General features: G+C 36.9%; 1 protein-coding gene across 4 annotated transcripts in view; it reads left to right on the top strand.

The window, feature by feature from the left end:
* The window catches only part of UGGT1 (UDP-glucose glycoprotein glucosyltransferase 1), a 149,347-nt gene extending 137,495 nt beyond the window's left edge, over window positions 1-11,852 (top strand). For all 4 annotated transcript variants that reach the window (XM_037523151.2, XM_037523155.1, XM_037523153.2 and 1 more), the window contains exons 35-41: window positions 560-644; window positions 1,581-1,763; window positions 2,800-2,960; window positions 4,408-4,522; window positions 9,088-9,204; window positions 9,647-9,812; window positions 11,619-11,852. In XM_037523151.2, the coding sequence (XP_037379048.1) occupies window positions 560-644; window positions 1,581-1,763; window positions 2,800-2,960; window positions 4,408-4,522; window positions 9,088-9,204; window positions 9,647-9,812; window positions 11,619-11,644 (853 nt within the window). In that variant the 3' untranslated portion in view covers window positions 11,645-11,852. The remainder of the gene's footprint in view (window positions 1-559; window positions 645-1,580; window positions 1,764-2,799; window positions 2,961-4,407; window positions 4,523-9,087; window positions 9,205-9,646; window positions 9,813-11,618) is intronic.
* Window positions 11,853-12,573: the final 721 nt, after the last annotated feature.

Consider the following 12,573-nt stretch of genomic DNA (forward strand, 5'->3'; position numbering starts at 1 on the left):
AATTTATTTATTTATTTATTTATTTATTTTTAAGATTTATTTATTTATACAAGCACTGGGTACAGACAGAAGCGCAGGAGGGTGAGAGAATTCACCAGAGCCAGAGCGGGGAGCAGAGCAGGCAGAAAGACCGAAGTACACTGCTGAGGGGAGCGGTGGGCAGCAGGAGAGGTCTGCGCGCCATGTGGGACCCTCCTCTGGTGGCCGGGGAGCAGCCGGGGATCGAACCGGCGCTGCAGAAGCTGCTGGCAGCTTCGCAACCCAGTGCTCAACCGCTGCGCCACCGGGAGGCCCCCAAGCAATTTATTTAAAGATGTAATATAATTAAAACATTTGCTTTTATTAGTTAGGTACATTTTTACAAGTGAGAAATACTCCCCATTTTCCATTCAGTGATGACCTCATAGGAAGGAGTAAGTGCGATTTGCCGTTCTTAAGGGTCCCTCCCTAACTGAGTTGGCTCTGCCCTGAAGAACATTTGGTGGTCTCATGATTGACTTTACTTGTGATTTGAAAGTATTGGAGGTAGTTATTATTGCTATTTGCTTTTGTTTGACAGCATAATGATGCTCTCAGTACTGAAGAATACCAAGACCCCTGTGAAATTCTGGTTCTTGAAGAATTATTTGTCCCCCACATTTAAGGTTTGTTGTTCAGGAAAAGAAAAATGTAGTATAATATGCCTTTTTTTACTTTTATCAGTGTAATTACAGATTTTCCTTTTATTAGGATATACTAACTCAAATGTAAATTTCTATGTTGATTATTCTTTCAGACTGGTCTATTTGGGGGTAACAGCTATTATAAAACTGAACACAAAATATGATACTTTTGAAGCTTGGATAACATAGGAAAGTCTTTTGTTATTTGCAATATATCGATGCTGTGACTTTGTTTCCCTCAAATTATGCCCATCTTAGTTTGAGGGCAATGCTTAGTTTTATCGTGAACTCAGTCATGTATGAAGTCCTGCTTCATCTATTCAGAACAGAGAACACAGTTGAAAAGTTTTCTGTATTCTTAATGTTAGTGTTTGTCATCTAAATGGATGTATCTGCATCTTCTTTTGTTGTTATTCTGTAGATCTTAATATGTACAGTAACATCTCTCATAGAAGCAGTTCTCTTCTGGTCCCCTGAAAATACTTGTACATAGAATCTGAAGGACTTAATGACAGCAGATTTGTTCAGAGTATTTGACTTTGCCATGTCATTCCCTGGGTTAGACCTACCCTTGAGAAAGGCTTAAAATTAAGCTCAAAAAGTGTTTTAATGAAACTATGCTTAGACAAGTAAATTTAAAGCTATTTCCCTTACACACACATAAATTAGTTATCTAAAGGACTTAAAGATTTCTGTCATTTTATGTGATGATCAGAAATCGTAAAGAAATGGGGATTTGGCAAAAGTGTGTATGTGTCCATTTTTAAGAGTCACAGGTGAGTTGGGGTCACATTGATAGGTCCATTGTTACAGTAAATGTGTTTTACTTGTTTCAAAATTGTGATGGTTGTTGACTTACATTATAAGTCAGTTTTCTTAACCAAGTAAATGATTGTGGTTCCCTGTATCTAAAAATAGGAGTTCATACCTTACATGGCAAATAAATACAACTTCCAATATGAGCTTGTTCAGTACAAATGGCCCCGGTGGCTTCATCAACAGACTGAAAAGCAACGCATCATCTGGGGTTACAAGATCCTCTTCTTGGATGTGCTTTTTCCGCTAGTTGTTGACAAATTCTTGTTTGTGGATGCTGATCAGGTAAGTTCTTAAGGGCCAGGCTTGAGCAGTTTTCCTTCTTAAATGATCTTAAAATTTTCCAGTTATAGAAAAGTTCGTGCTTACTTTACATTATTTAGATAATGTGGAAAGCTATCATCCAGATGTGTTTACTTTTAAAATTTACATTTGTCATATCTCCTGTTGTTTGTTCTATGCCTTTTTACATAGTTTTGACTACATCATGGAGTTTCGTATCTTGTTTAATTCATTTAACATATAAGAACTGAAAATTAGAAAGTTGAAGTTTAACATTGCTTGCCATCATCTCCAGTTATTTCCCAAAAGCTAGGAGTTATTGACATGGGTAAGAGAGAAGCAATTCAGGTAGCTCCTGGCCTTAATAACATGGAATTCTTCAGATAATCTTCCTGCTGTCAGGATTTGACTTAAAGGAAACACGCTGTAGTTTTTGAGCAGGTGAGCTCGAAAAAAGTATAAATACAAATTTGCCTTACAGCTTTCCCCCTTTCCCTGAACTGGCCGAATCCTCTGGGAGTGATATAATATGTGTAAAAGTCATTCGGACAAAGGCTTTATGCACCTCTTTGGAAATCACTGCCTCATCTGGCTCGCTTCGGTCATACTTGCTCAACCTGAAGCATGCTTTCCTGATTTTAATATCAGGAAAATTAATTCTTGTTGAGCATTTACTATATACCAGGCATCACAGTGCCTCTTGATTCATATATTAATTCATGCAGTCTTCCTAACAATACTGTGAGATAGGTATTATCATGATCTCCTTTCATAGGTGGGGCCACAGAGATATTAAGCAATGTAAGTTTCTTTAATTTCTACTCTTTTTGCTACTTAAAATGCTGTGCCAAGTCTAGTCTGAGTAGTTTACATGTTAGTGAGGGCAAGAGGAATTCAGTCTCAAAGTGGGTCTACTGCTGGGCCCTGTGCTTTCTATGAGCTGAGCTCCCCTCCACGGTGCCTTCTATGAGAGTACATTTCAAGGAAGCTGCTCTCTACGTGACTGTTTAACAAAGGGCTATGATCTTCTTTAATCCAGATTGTACGAACAGATCTGAAAGAGTTAAGAGATTTCAATTTGGATGGTGCCCCATATGGTTATACTCCTTTCTGTGATAGTCGAAGAGAAATGGATGGATACCGGTTCTGGAAATCGGGATACTGGGCCAGTCATTTAGCTGGACGAAAGTATCATATCAGGTACTGAAAAGGGAGTACTCCCAATACTGCACACTGCTTCAGAGTATGTTAGCACACCATGCCCACCACTAACCACAGTCCTTCACCATCATCCTTTGGGCACCTTCCCTGTTTTGCTTTCCACCCTTTCTCTCCCCTACTCTTGGCCTCAATTTTACAGTCAGATTTGGTATTCCTTTTTTAAAAATTCTGTGTATTTAAAATTGTGCATAGATAATACATTAATGTGGTCCAAAAATAAGAATTATGAGAAATATACAGTGAAAAAGCATTCCTGTCTCTTACCTACTTACTCCCACAGTAAAACTTCGTCCATTAATTTATTGTATGTCCTTCCAGAGTTTAATTCTTACATAAACAACTGTGTTCATTTTTACACAAAATATAAGTTATTTTTACACCCAAAATATATCATCCTATTTATAGTTTTGTACCTTGCTTTTTTGTTACTTAAATCTCTCTACTGGATCTTATCACTATACAGAGGGAGACTGCCTATTATTCCCATATATGTGTTATTTATGGTCCTTTGCTATGGCATGTAATATCATAGCAAATTATTTTGTATATTGCAAGTATACCTGGAGGAAAAATTCCTAGAAGTAGAACTTCTAGTCAGACAGTATATGCATTTTTTACATTTCTAATGAATACTTAGTTAGATTCATTATCAATTTATATTACCTGGGCAAAATGTGACTTGGCAGACTTGGAGGGCAAGGGGGTTTGTAGGAAGCAGCGTGTATAGAGAAAATGTTGTGTTATGGCAATTACAATGTTAAACTTTATGTTTTTGCTCTAAAAGAACTACTACAACACGGAGGCTTTTCCCTCTGTAACTTTTTTTTTTTAAAGATTTATTTATTTATGCATACAAGAACTGAGGTATAGGCTAGAGGTGCGGGAGGGTGAGAGGATTCTCCAGAGACAGAGTGGGGAGCAGAACAGGCATATTGACTGAAAACACTGTTGAGGGGAGCAGTGGGTGAGACAGGAGAGGTCTGCTGCACCATGTGGGTTGCTCCCTGGCCGGGGATCGAACTTGTGCTGCAGAGGCTGCGGACAGCTTCATAGTGCTGTGCTTAACCCCTTGCGCCACCAGGGAGGCCTCCCTCTGCAACATTGAAGACATCAGAATATTGTTGACTAATGATTATCACTTACTGTAACTACCTAATCTGCTGAAATTTTCTAGAAATCTTTTTTGTCAGAGATTATTTCCTTTGGAAGAAAAAGAAGGACAAAATGAGCTTGTGGTCGCAAGAGTATGGATTTTATGGTAACTTCCTTAGCCATCTTGAAGTAGCACATGCTGATCCTGAATTCCACTGTAGGGTCTCAGCTTCTCAGAGTTAAGCAAGAGTGTTTGTCTAGTGATCTGATCCATTATTCATTTTAGTTATTTCTTCTGCCCCATGGTTGTAACAAATGGATCTTCTTTATTCAGTGCACTTTATGTCGTGGATTTGAAGAAATTTAGGAAAATAGCTGCTGGAGACAGACTCAGGGGACAGTACCAAGGTCTAAGTCAGGATCCTAACAGCCTTTCCAATCTGGATCAAGTAAGTAGTAGCTGTATTTTTTGTTTACACTTTCAGTGTTGCACAATGTTGTATCAGAAATAAAGTGTTATGTGCACCTCAGTCCTCTTGGACAGTGTTTTGTTACTTCATGGAAATGAATTATGTATTGTGTATGTATGATATTTTTATTTGTCCTCAAGAGAAGACAGTAGTGAAAAATGTCTTAGACCTGTTTGGGAAGGGAGGTGGAAGGAGGATGTTGCCTCTCCAAATTAGTACTAAAACTAATTAGTAATAAAACTAATTGGTTTCATTCCCTTCTAGGGTCAGTTTGCTTCTCTTTAGGAACTAACTAGCTTAGTATTCACTATACAGTATTCACTATACAGTATCACAATTTCCCTTTTATGTCAGAAACCATAGTGTTTTTTAAAGAGATTTAGCTGAATTACTGTTTATGTTGAACAATTTTTAGAGGTGAGATTATTGTTTGTTTTAGATACAGTTTTACATATTTTGTTTTGTTTATACATTTTGAAAACTTTCTTGCGACATGTAGCACCCATAAAAATTTTCAAAAATATGCAAATACGTACATATTCATATGTATCAGTGAATTACTATAAAGCAAATGCCACCTCCCAGTTTAAGAAATAGAACATTACTAGCATCCCAGAGGCCACTTTTCATCTCTAACAAATTTATCTGACATTCTGTCTTTTTGATCAACCCACTGCTTTTCATTATAGAATTATTATCTAAACTCGTCTCCTTAAATACAGTTTTGCCTGTTGTTTTCGCCCTATCTTGAGGGCCTCGTGAAAGATGTACTCTTACAATTCTAACTTCTTTTACTCAACATTGTAATTGTGAGATTCTCCCATGTTGTTGTGTGAAGTGATGCTATGTTGTATTTATCTAGTCTACATTTGGGTTATTTTCCTTTTTGTCTTCCATGGGTAATGCTTAGTGAGATAGCATTTATTTCTGCCATTTCCTTTTTGTTTTCCAAATGTCTTACGTCTTTTGTGTCTGTCATTTTTTTACATCATTGCGTTCTTTTATGTTGAATATATATTTTCTAGAGTATTGTCTTAATTTTCTTGTCTCTTTTACACTGTGTTACTTAGTTATTTTCTCTGTGGTTGTCTTCATGATTATCATTGACACTTTATGATAATCTAATAGTTTTAATTGATAACTTAATTTTAGTAGTATACAAAAACTTTGTTCCTCTATAACTCCACTGCCTATCTTTATAATGTTATTGTCATACAGTTTACATGTTATAATGCCCATTGACACAGATTTATGAATTTATGATTTTTGCTTTTACAATTTTTAAACTACAAATTTGGGGTGGGGGGTGATATGATTGCCAAACAAAAAATATGTAGATATATCTTTTATATTTATTTGTATACTTTTACTGGTATTCCTTATTTCTTTATGAAGTACTTTTTATGTGGTTTTAAGTTACTGCCTCATGTTCTTTAAGCTAGAAGGATTCCCTATAATATTTCTGATATGGTAGCTCTGTTAGCTACAAACTTTTAGAGCATGTGTATATTTCTTCTTTTTTTTATTTGATGAATGAATATTTTCACTGGTTATAAAATTCTGCCTTGACAGTTTTTTTCTTCAGCATGTTGGAAACAATGTCAGTCTTGTGGCTTCCTTGGTTTCTGAAGAGAAATTAGATGTAAATTTTCAGGCTCACTTGTCTGTGACAGGTTATTATCTCTTACAAGTTTTAAGGTTCCTTATCATTTGATTATGATGGTCTAGATGTAGGTCTTTTTTGAGTTTCCCATCTTGGATTTCATTGAGCTGCTTTATATATAGATTAATGTTTTTCATCAAGTTTGGAGGTTTTCTTTATTTCTTCAAATATTATTTCTACCCCTTTCTCTTTTCTCCTGGGACTCCTATGATGTGTATGTGGTATGTTTGATCCTTTCCCACAGGTCTGTGAAGTTCTCTGTTTCTCTTCATTTTCATTTCTGCTTCTCACTCAACTGAATCTCAGTTGACTGTCTTCAAGTTTGCTGATTCTTTTTCTGCCTGCTCAACTCTGTGAACTCTGTGGTTGAGTTCCTGTGGTGATTTTTTCATTTTGGTTATTTTTCAACTCCAGATTTCCTATTTAGTTCTTCTATATTTTTCTCTTTATTAAGAGAATTTTTTTTTTAAACATATACTTTCCTTTACCTCTGTTGGACGTAGTTTCCTTTGACCCTTTCAACATATTTAAAATACCTGAATTAAAGTCTTTGTCATGTAAGCCCAGTGTCTGGGCCTCCACAAGTATAGTTTCTGTTGATTGCATTCATTCCCCTTTATGTATCATACTTGCTTCCATTTTTTCCCATTTTTTATGTCTATTTTTGTTGAAAATGGAACATGTCAAATAACGCAGTGTAACAACTACAGAGTTTGTTGTTGCTGAATGTTGTTTTAGTGGTTGGTTGTTTTGTAACTTCTAATCTTGTGCTATGAAGTTTGTGTTTTTGTCTGTCTCATTAACTTAGTGGTCAGGTTGTGAATTGGACAGAGATTTCCATAAGTGCTCAGAACCACTACAACTCCTAGTCTTTGGCAAAGGCCTCTGTGTGCATATTGGGAGACAGCTTCAGTAGTCAGTCAGGTTGTTTACATCTCTACCTTAGTTTTTACTTCTTGGTTAGAGAGGGCCTTTTTAGGTCTTTCTTATGTACACAGCCCTGAGCATGTGGACAGCCTTACATGACTTAGATTCCCAGCAATAGGTGGATTCTTTTCATGCCACCTGTGAACATCCCATTGCTCAGCTATTCCTTTTTTTTTTTTTTTCTTTTTCTTTTTAAAGATTTATTTATTTATACAAGCACTGGGTACAGTCAGAAGCGCGGGAGGATGAGAGAATTCACCAGAGCCAGAACGGAGAGCAGAACAGGAAGAAGAACCAAAATACACTGCTGAGGGGCGCAGTGGGTGGCAGGAGAGGTCTGCGCGCCATGTGGGACCCTCACCCGGCAGCCGGGGATCGAACTGGTGCTGCAGAGGCTGCGGGCAGCTTCGCAGCCTAGTGCACAACCGCTGCGCCACCGGGGAGGCCCTCAGCCATTCCTTTTAAGATTTGTAATTAACTTATTCTTTGTTCCACCTCAGGCAACCTCAGGAAGCTTAATATATCCAACAAATGCTGCCATGGGGACACTTTTAGCATTGTACAATTTCAAGTGAATCTGAGTAGACAAGCCTTTTACAGTGCAGTCTTCCAGGAATCCACACCATCAAGTCAAATAGTGACTTTGCTTAGGAATAAAGCTTCAGAAAACCAGCAGCCATGTCCTCTTTTCTCCAGTTTGGGAATACAAGCTGAATTTTTTTTTTTGAGGCTCATGGGGAGCATGAGAATGGGAGTACAGTTAATTAAAACACCACAAAACTCACTGTTTTTACAGACATCCAGCCATTTTTATTGATAATTAGATAGTCCTCAGGTTGCTGCAAGCTTTTGGTTTTGTTGTCTGAAAGTGTCTTTATTTTAACTTTATCATTTTTATTGTGGTAAAATATGCATAATGTAAAATTTTCCATTTTAACCATTTTTAAATGTATAGTTTGGTGGTGTTAAGTATATTTACAGTGTTGTACAACTGTCCATCTGAGAATTTTTTCATAATCCCAAACAGAAATGCTATACCCATTAAATAATAAATCCTTCCTTCTCCTTTCTCCCATAACTCCTGGTGACCTCCATTCTGTTTTCTGTCTGTATGAGTTTGCCTATCCTACGTACTTTTGGAACCATGCAGTATTTTTCTTTGTGTTTGGCTTTTTTTACTTAGCATAATGTTCTCAGGTTTCATCCATGTTGTAGCATGTATTAGAATTTTCTTCCTGTTAAGACTGAATAATGTTCCCTTGTATGTATATACCATATTTGTTTATCCATTCATCTATTAATGGATATCTGGCTTTTCTCATCTTTTGATTATTACAAATACTGCCTCTATAAACATTGGGACATAAATTTCTGTTTCAGTTCCTATTGTGTATATACCCAGGCATGGAATTGCTGTATCAAATTGGTTATTTGTGTCTTAGGACAATGGAACATTTTTTGTGCCAAACTCAAAAAGTTTCTTGATAAAAAAGCTTCAATGCTTAGATTAGAGTTGCATAGAAAACATGTTGGGCTGAATTCATCTACTTGGAACAAGCCTCTGTAGACAAGGTGGATTCAGAACTGAAGGAAGTTAAATAAAACCATTAAAATTGAGAACCACACTCCATTTTTAGATGACTTTCAAAAGGCAACAATATTTTTCTTCAGATTGCCCTGAAGGAGGGCAGTCTAGGTGTGGGCTATTTGCCAATTGCAAATAAATTTTTTTAGGTACTTAGTATGGTTAGATGTTATATGTGTCCTCTAAATTTTGTGGTTAAAACACCATAAATATTATAGCTTATCTAGGGTTTTAGAACTGAAGTCTTCCAGTTTTAAAAATTGGTGATCAGAAAGTGCAACGAACAGCTAACATCACTAATTTGCTATGCATTTATTTGAGTTTCCCCCAAACTTTAGATTATTATGTTTTGTTTTCTTTACCAAATAGGATTTGCCCAATAACATGATCCATCAGGTGCCAATTAAGTCCCTCCCTCAAGAATGGCTTTGGTGTGAAACATGGTGTGATGACGCCTCTAAGAAAAGGGCGAAAACCATTGATTTGGTAAGTTGCCTGTGGCTTCTCCTGCATCTCGATCCAGTGTGATGTATGACTAGATACGCAGACTCTTTAGTTTTTGTCTGTAGCTGTATATTTAAGGACTCTTTTCAACTTGCATCAGGAAGCTGAATCTTAGTGTCTGATGGGGCTGTTTTGACTGTTTACAACCCCTGGAGATGCCATTGTGTTCCACATCATCTCTCTGACATGTGATTTTTTCCAAATGACTTTCTTTTTTGCCTTCACATAGCTTACCACAGTTTCTTTGTAGAGGCTTATACAAGCACTACTGTAGATTATTGCTGCTTGTATATCACTTGTTTACAGAGTATTGTTTTATTGGCCTATTTAGGACCTATAACCCAAGAACAGAAACATCTTTAAATTTCTATATAACATACCATTTCTTCAACTCAGTGTAAATATATTATTTTGGTTTTCACAGTGTAATAATCCAATGACCAAAGAACCCAAGCTGGAAGCTGCTGTTCGAATTGTCCCAGAATGGCAGGACTATGATCAAGAGATCAAACAGCTACAGATCCGTTTTCAGGAGGAGAAAGAAAAAGGAGCACTATATATAGAGACAACAAAAGAGCCAAGTCAGAAAGGTAAGTCCAAAGCCGTGACTTTCTAAGTACTTCTTCACATTTTTACTTTTTGATTTTTTTGGAAAGATGACAGAATTATGAATGAAAGGAATAAAAAGAATCATGCATTAATTCTTTTATGCTGACAGCAACTAGTGTATATTTTTCACTTTACTTTTTCAGTTGGTCTTCTAACAGATTTATTAATGCAGTTGCCACCCTTTTTATTTTTTTTTCCATTTTTTTGAGGGAAGGATGCTGTGATTTTGATTATTGTTATTTAGGTTCACAAGTTTTATGATACATAAGCCAAACCTGACAGTATTTTGAGGATCTAAGATTCCTTGGTTTTTCATTATTTCTGTCTAGCCACTGGTAAATGAACACATTTAGAATCAAGACAAAGTGCATACCAGTTTAAAAAACGTATTCTTTTAAGCAAATACATTGGGGTGGGGGTGCAGAGGTTGTATTTAATTTAGGCCAAAGCTAGAAAGGACTAAGTTTTCATGTGTTTTCCTTCTTACGTATATATCTCAGATGGTATCTAGTTGAAAAAAATAATTCAGAGGGCCTCCCCGGTGGCGCAGTGGTTGAGCGCTGGGTTGCGAAGCTGCCCGCAGCCTCTGCAGGGCCAGTTCGATTCCCGGCTGCTACCCGGCCACCAGAGGAGGGTCCCACATGGCACGCAGACCTCTCCTGCCGCCCGCTGCTCCCCTCAGCAGTGTACTTCAGTCCTTCTGCCTGCTCTGCTTCCCACTCTGGCTCTGGTGAATTCTCTCACCCTCCCGCGCTTCTGACTGTACCCAGTGTTTGTATGAATAAATAAATAAATAATAAATAAATAAAATAAAATAAATCTTTAAAAAAAATAATTCAGATACATTAGTGACCTTTTGTAAACTATTAATAATCTCAGCTCTGAATTTTAACATTTATTCAGCTCAAAACTAATTCTAATAAAGCAATTACAGAGCAATGATCTTGAGTTACTCACCTAAACATCCGGAAGAATATACCAAGATATTAAATATTGTAACTACAATGTTGGCTATTCACCATAAAATTAAATACGTATTAAACTCTCAAGGATTTCCATAGGTAAATGGGCAAAGGATATAGACATAAATACAAATGAACAAGTTTGAGGAAACTAATAAAATGAATCTATCTTTAATATGTAAAACAGAAAAATATACATACTGATAATGCCATTTGTTAGGGAGATGGTGTTGAAACTGTTTTGTGTCCAATAACCTTGCTGAAGCTTTGTGCATTAGAACTATCCTTGTTAAGCATTACTTCAGTCATCAGAAGCCATTAAAGTATTGATGCCGTTAGTAATTCCTCTCTTTTTTTGCTTATTTTTTATTAATTCCTCTCTTGAGAATGTATTTTAAAGAAATAATCAACACAAGAGAAAAGTTATGTACACGGAGAAATTTATTATTTATAAATAAAAGCATTAAAAAATAGTTTAAGCATCTATGAATAGAGAATAATAAAAGAAATACAGTTCTATATAGGGAATCTTTATATATTACTGAATGGGAAAAGAAGAATCCTTACTGAAAATGCATACAGTTTTATTGGAAGTAAATATTGTGCTTGTGAAGACCACTCAGAGTGTTTCAGTGTTCTTAAAAATAAAATTTTTTATTTTGTTTTTCTTTTCAAAATATTAAACATACATGTCAAAGCAGTGTTTCTAAACATTTGTAAAAGAGATAAAATGAAGGTGGGGGCACAAGTGATAGGTTACAGTGCCAGAAAATGCCTGACCTATATTTTTTATAATTTGACAATAATCAAATTTCTTTCCCATAGGACCTCAGACACGTGAAGAATTATGATCTCCTGAGAAGGATAGGAAATGACACCGTTTGAAAAACAGTTTTTATATTAAATGCTAGTTTTTTTCTGATCTGTCTAATACAACTGCTGATAAACTGGCTGGACAGGTGTGCCACACCTTTTGATTCTGAGCATTTGATTTTGACATTTGCACACCAATGAACTCTGGATCTTTGGGATTAAGACTCTATAGGAATTTGTACCTCAGAAAAAGAAATGGCCCATATTTTGGGACTCTGTAAAGAGCAGTCTTCTCACCAGAGAGGAAGTAGCAAAGGCAAATGGAAGAAGTGAGTCCTGTGGCACCCACGCCCATGAGCACGCAGGTGCTGTGCTAGTAAGGAGGCCGCCAGCTGGAGCCACCATGTTCTTCTTACCTCAGTTCACTTGCCTGGAGCTCAGTCTGCAGCTGGCACAGTGGCACGGGTGTGCCCTCTATTGGGCCTGCAGAAGCTTTGTCCAAGGTTCATGCGCCTCAAGGTTCCAGCCAGTGCTCTTGGGCCCTTCCTGCATTCTCTTCCCAAGCATTAGGCTCTTTGTTGAATTGAAACCCAACCAATAATCATTTGTCTTCAGGGTTGACTTGGGGCAAATTAATTTTGAGACAGGATAGGGGGTGGGTTGGGATGAATGTAGGCAAAATATTAGGAGTAGGAGGGCTCTGGGGCCTCGGGCGAGGGTGGGGGTGGGGGTGACGGGACGGTGAAGAAGACCAGAAATTGGTCGTTCTCTTTTAAATACCATCCATTTGTGACTCATTTGAGAGGAAAGCATTACTTTTATTCCCCACCCAACCATGGCAAACTTTTTAGGTAATTGTTTTGTAAACAATTTTTCTATTTTGAAAGTCTGTGCTATTTCTTCCCACTTTCTTAAAAAAAAAGTCTGTTATGGATTTCCTTCCTGGATACAGCCATAGTAAGCACTC

Source organism: Talpa occidentalis, unplaced genomic scaffold (genome assembly GCF_014898055.3).
Source record: "Talpa occidentalis isolate TD23 unplaced genomic scaffold, MPIMG_talOcc4v2.1 talOcc4.3, whole genome shotgun sequence".
NCBI lineage: Eukaryota > Metazoa > Chordata > Mammalia > Eulipotyphla > Talpidae > Talpa > Talpa occidentalis.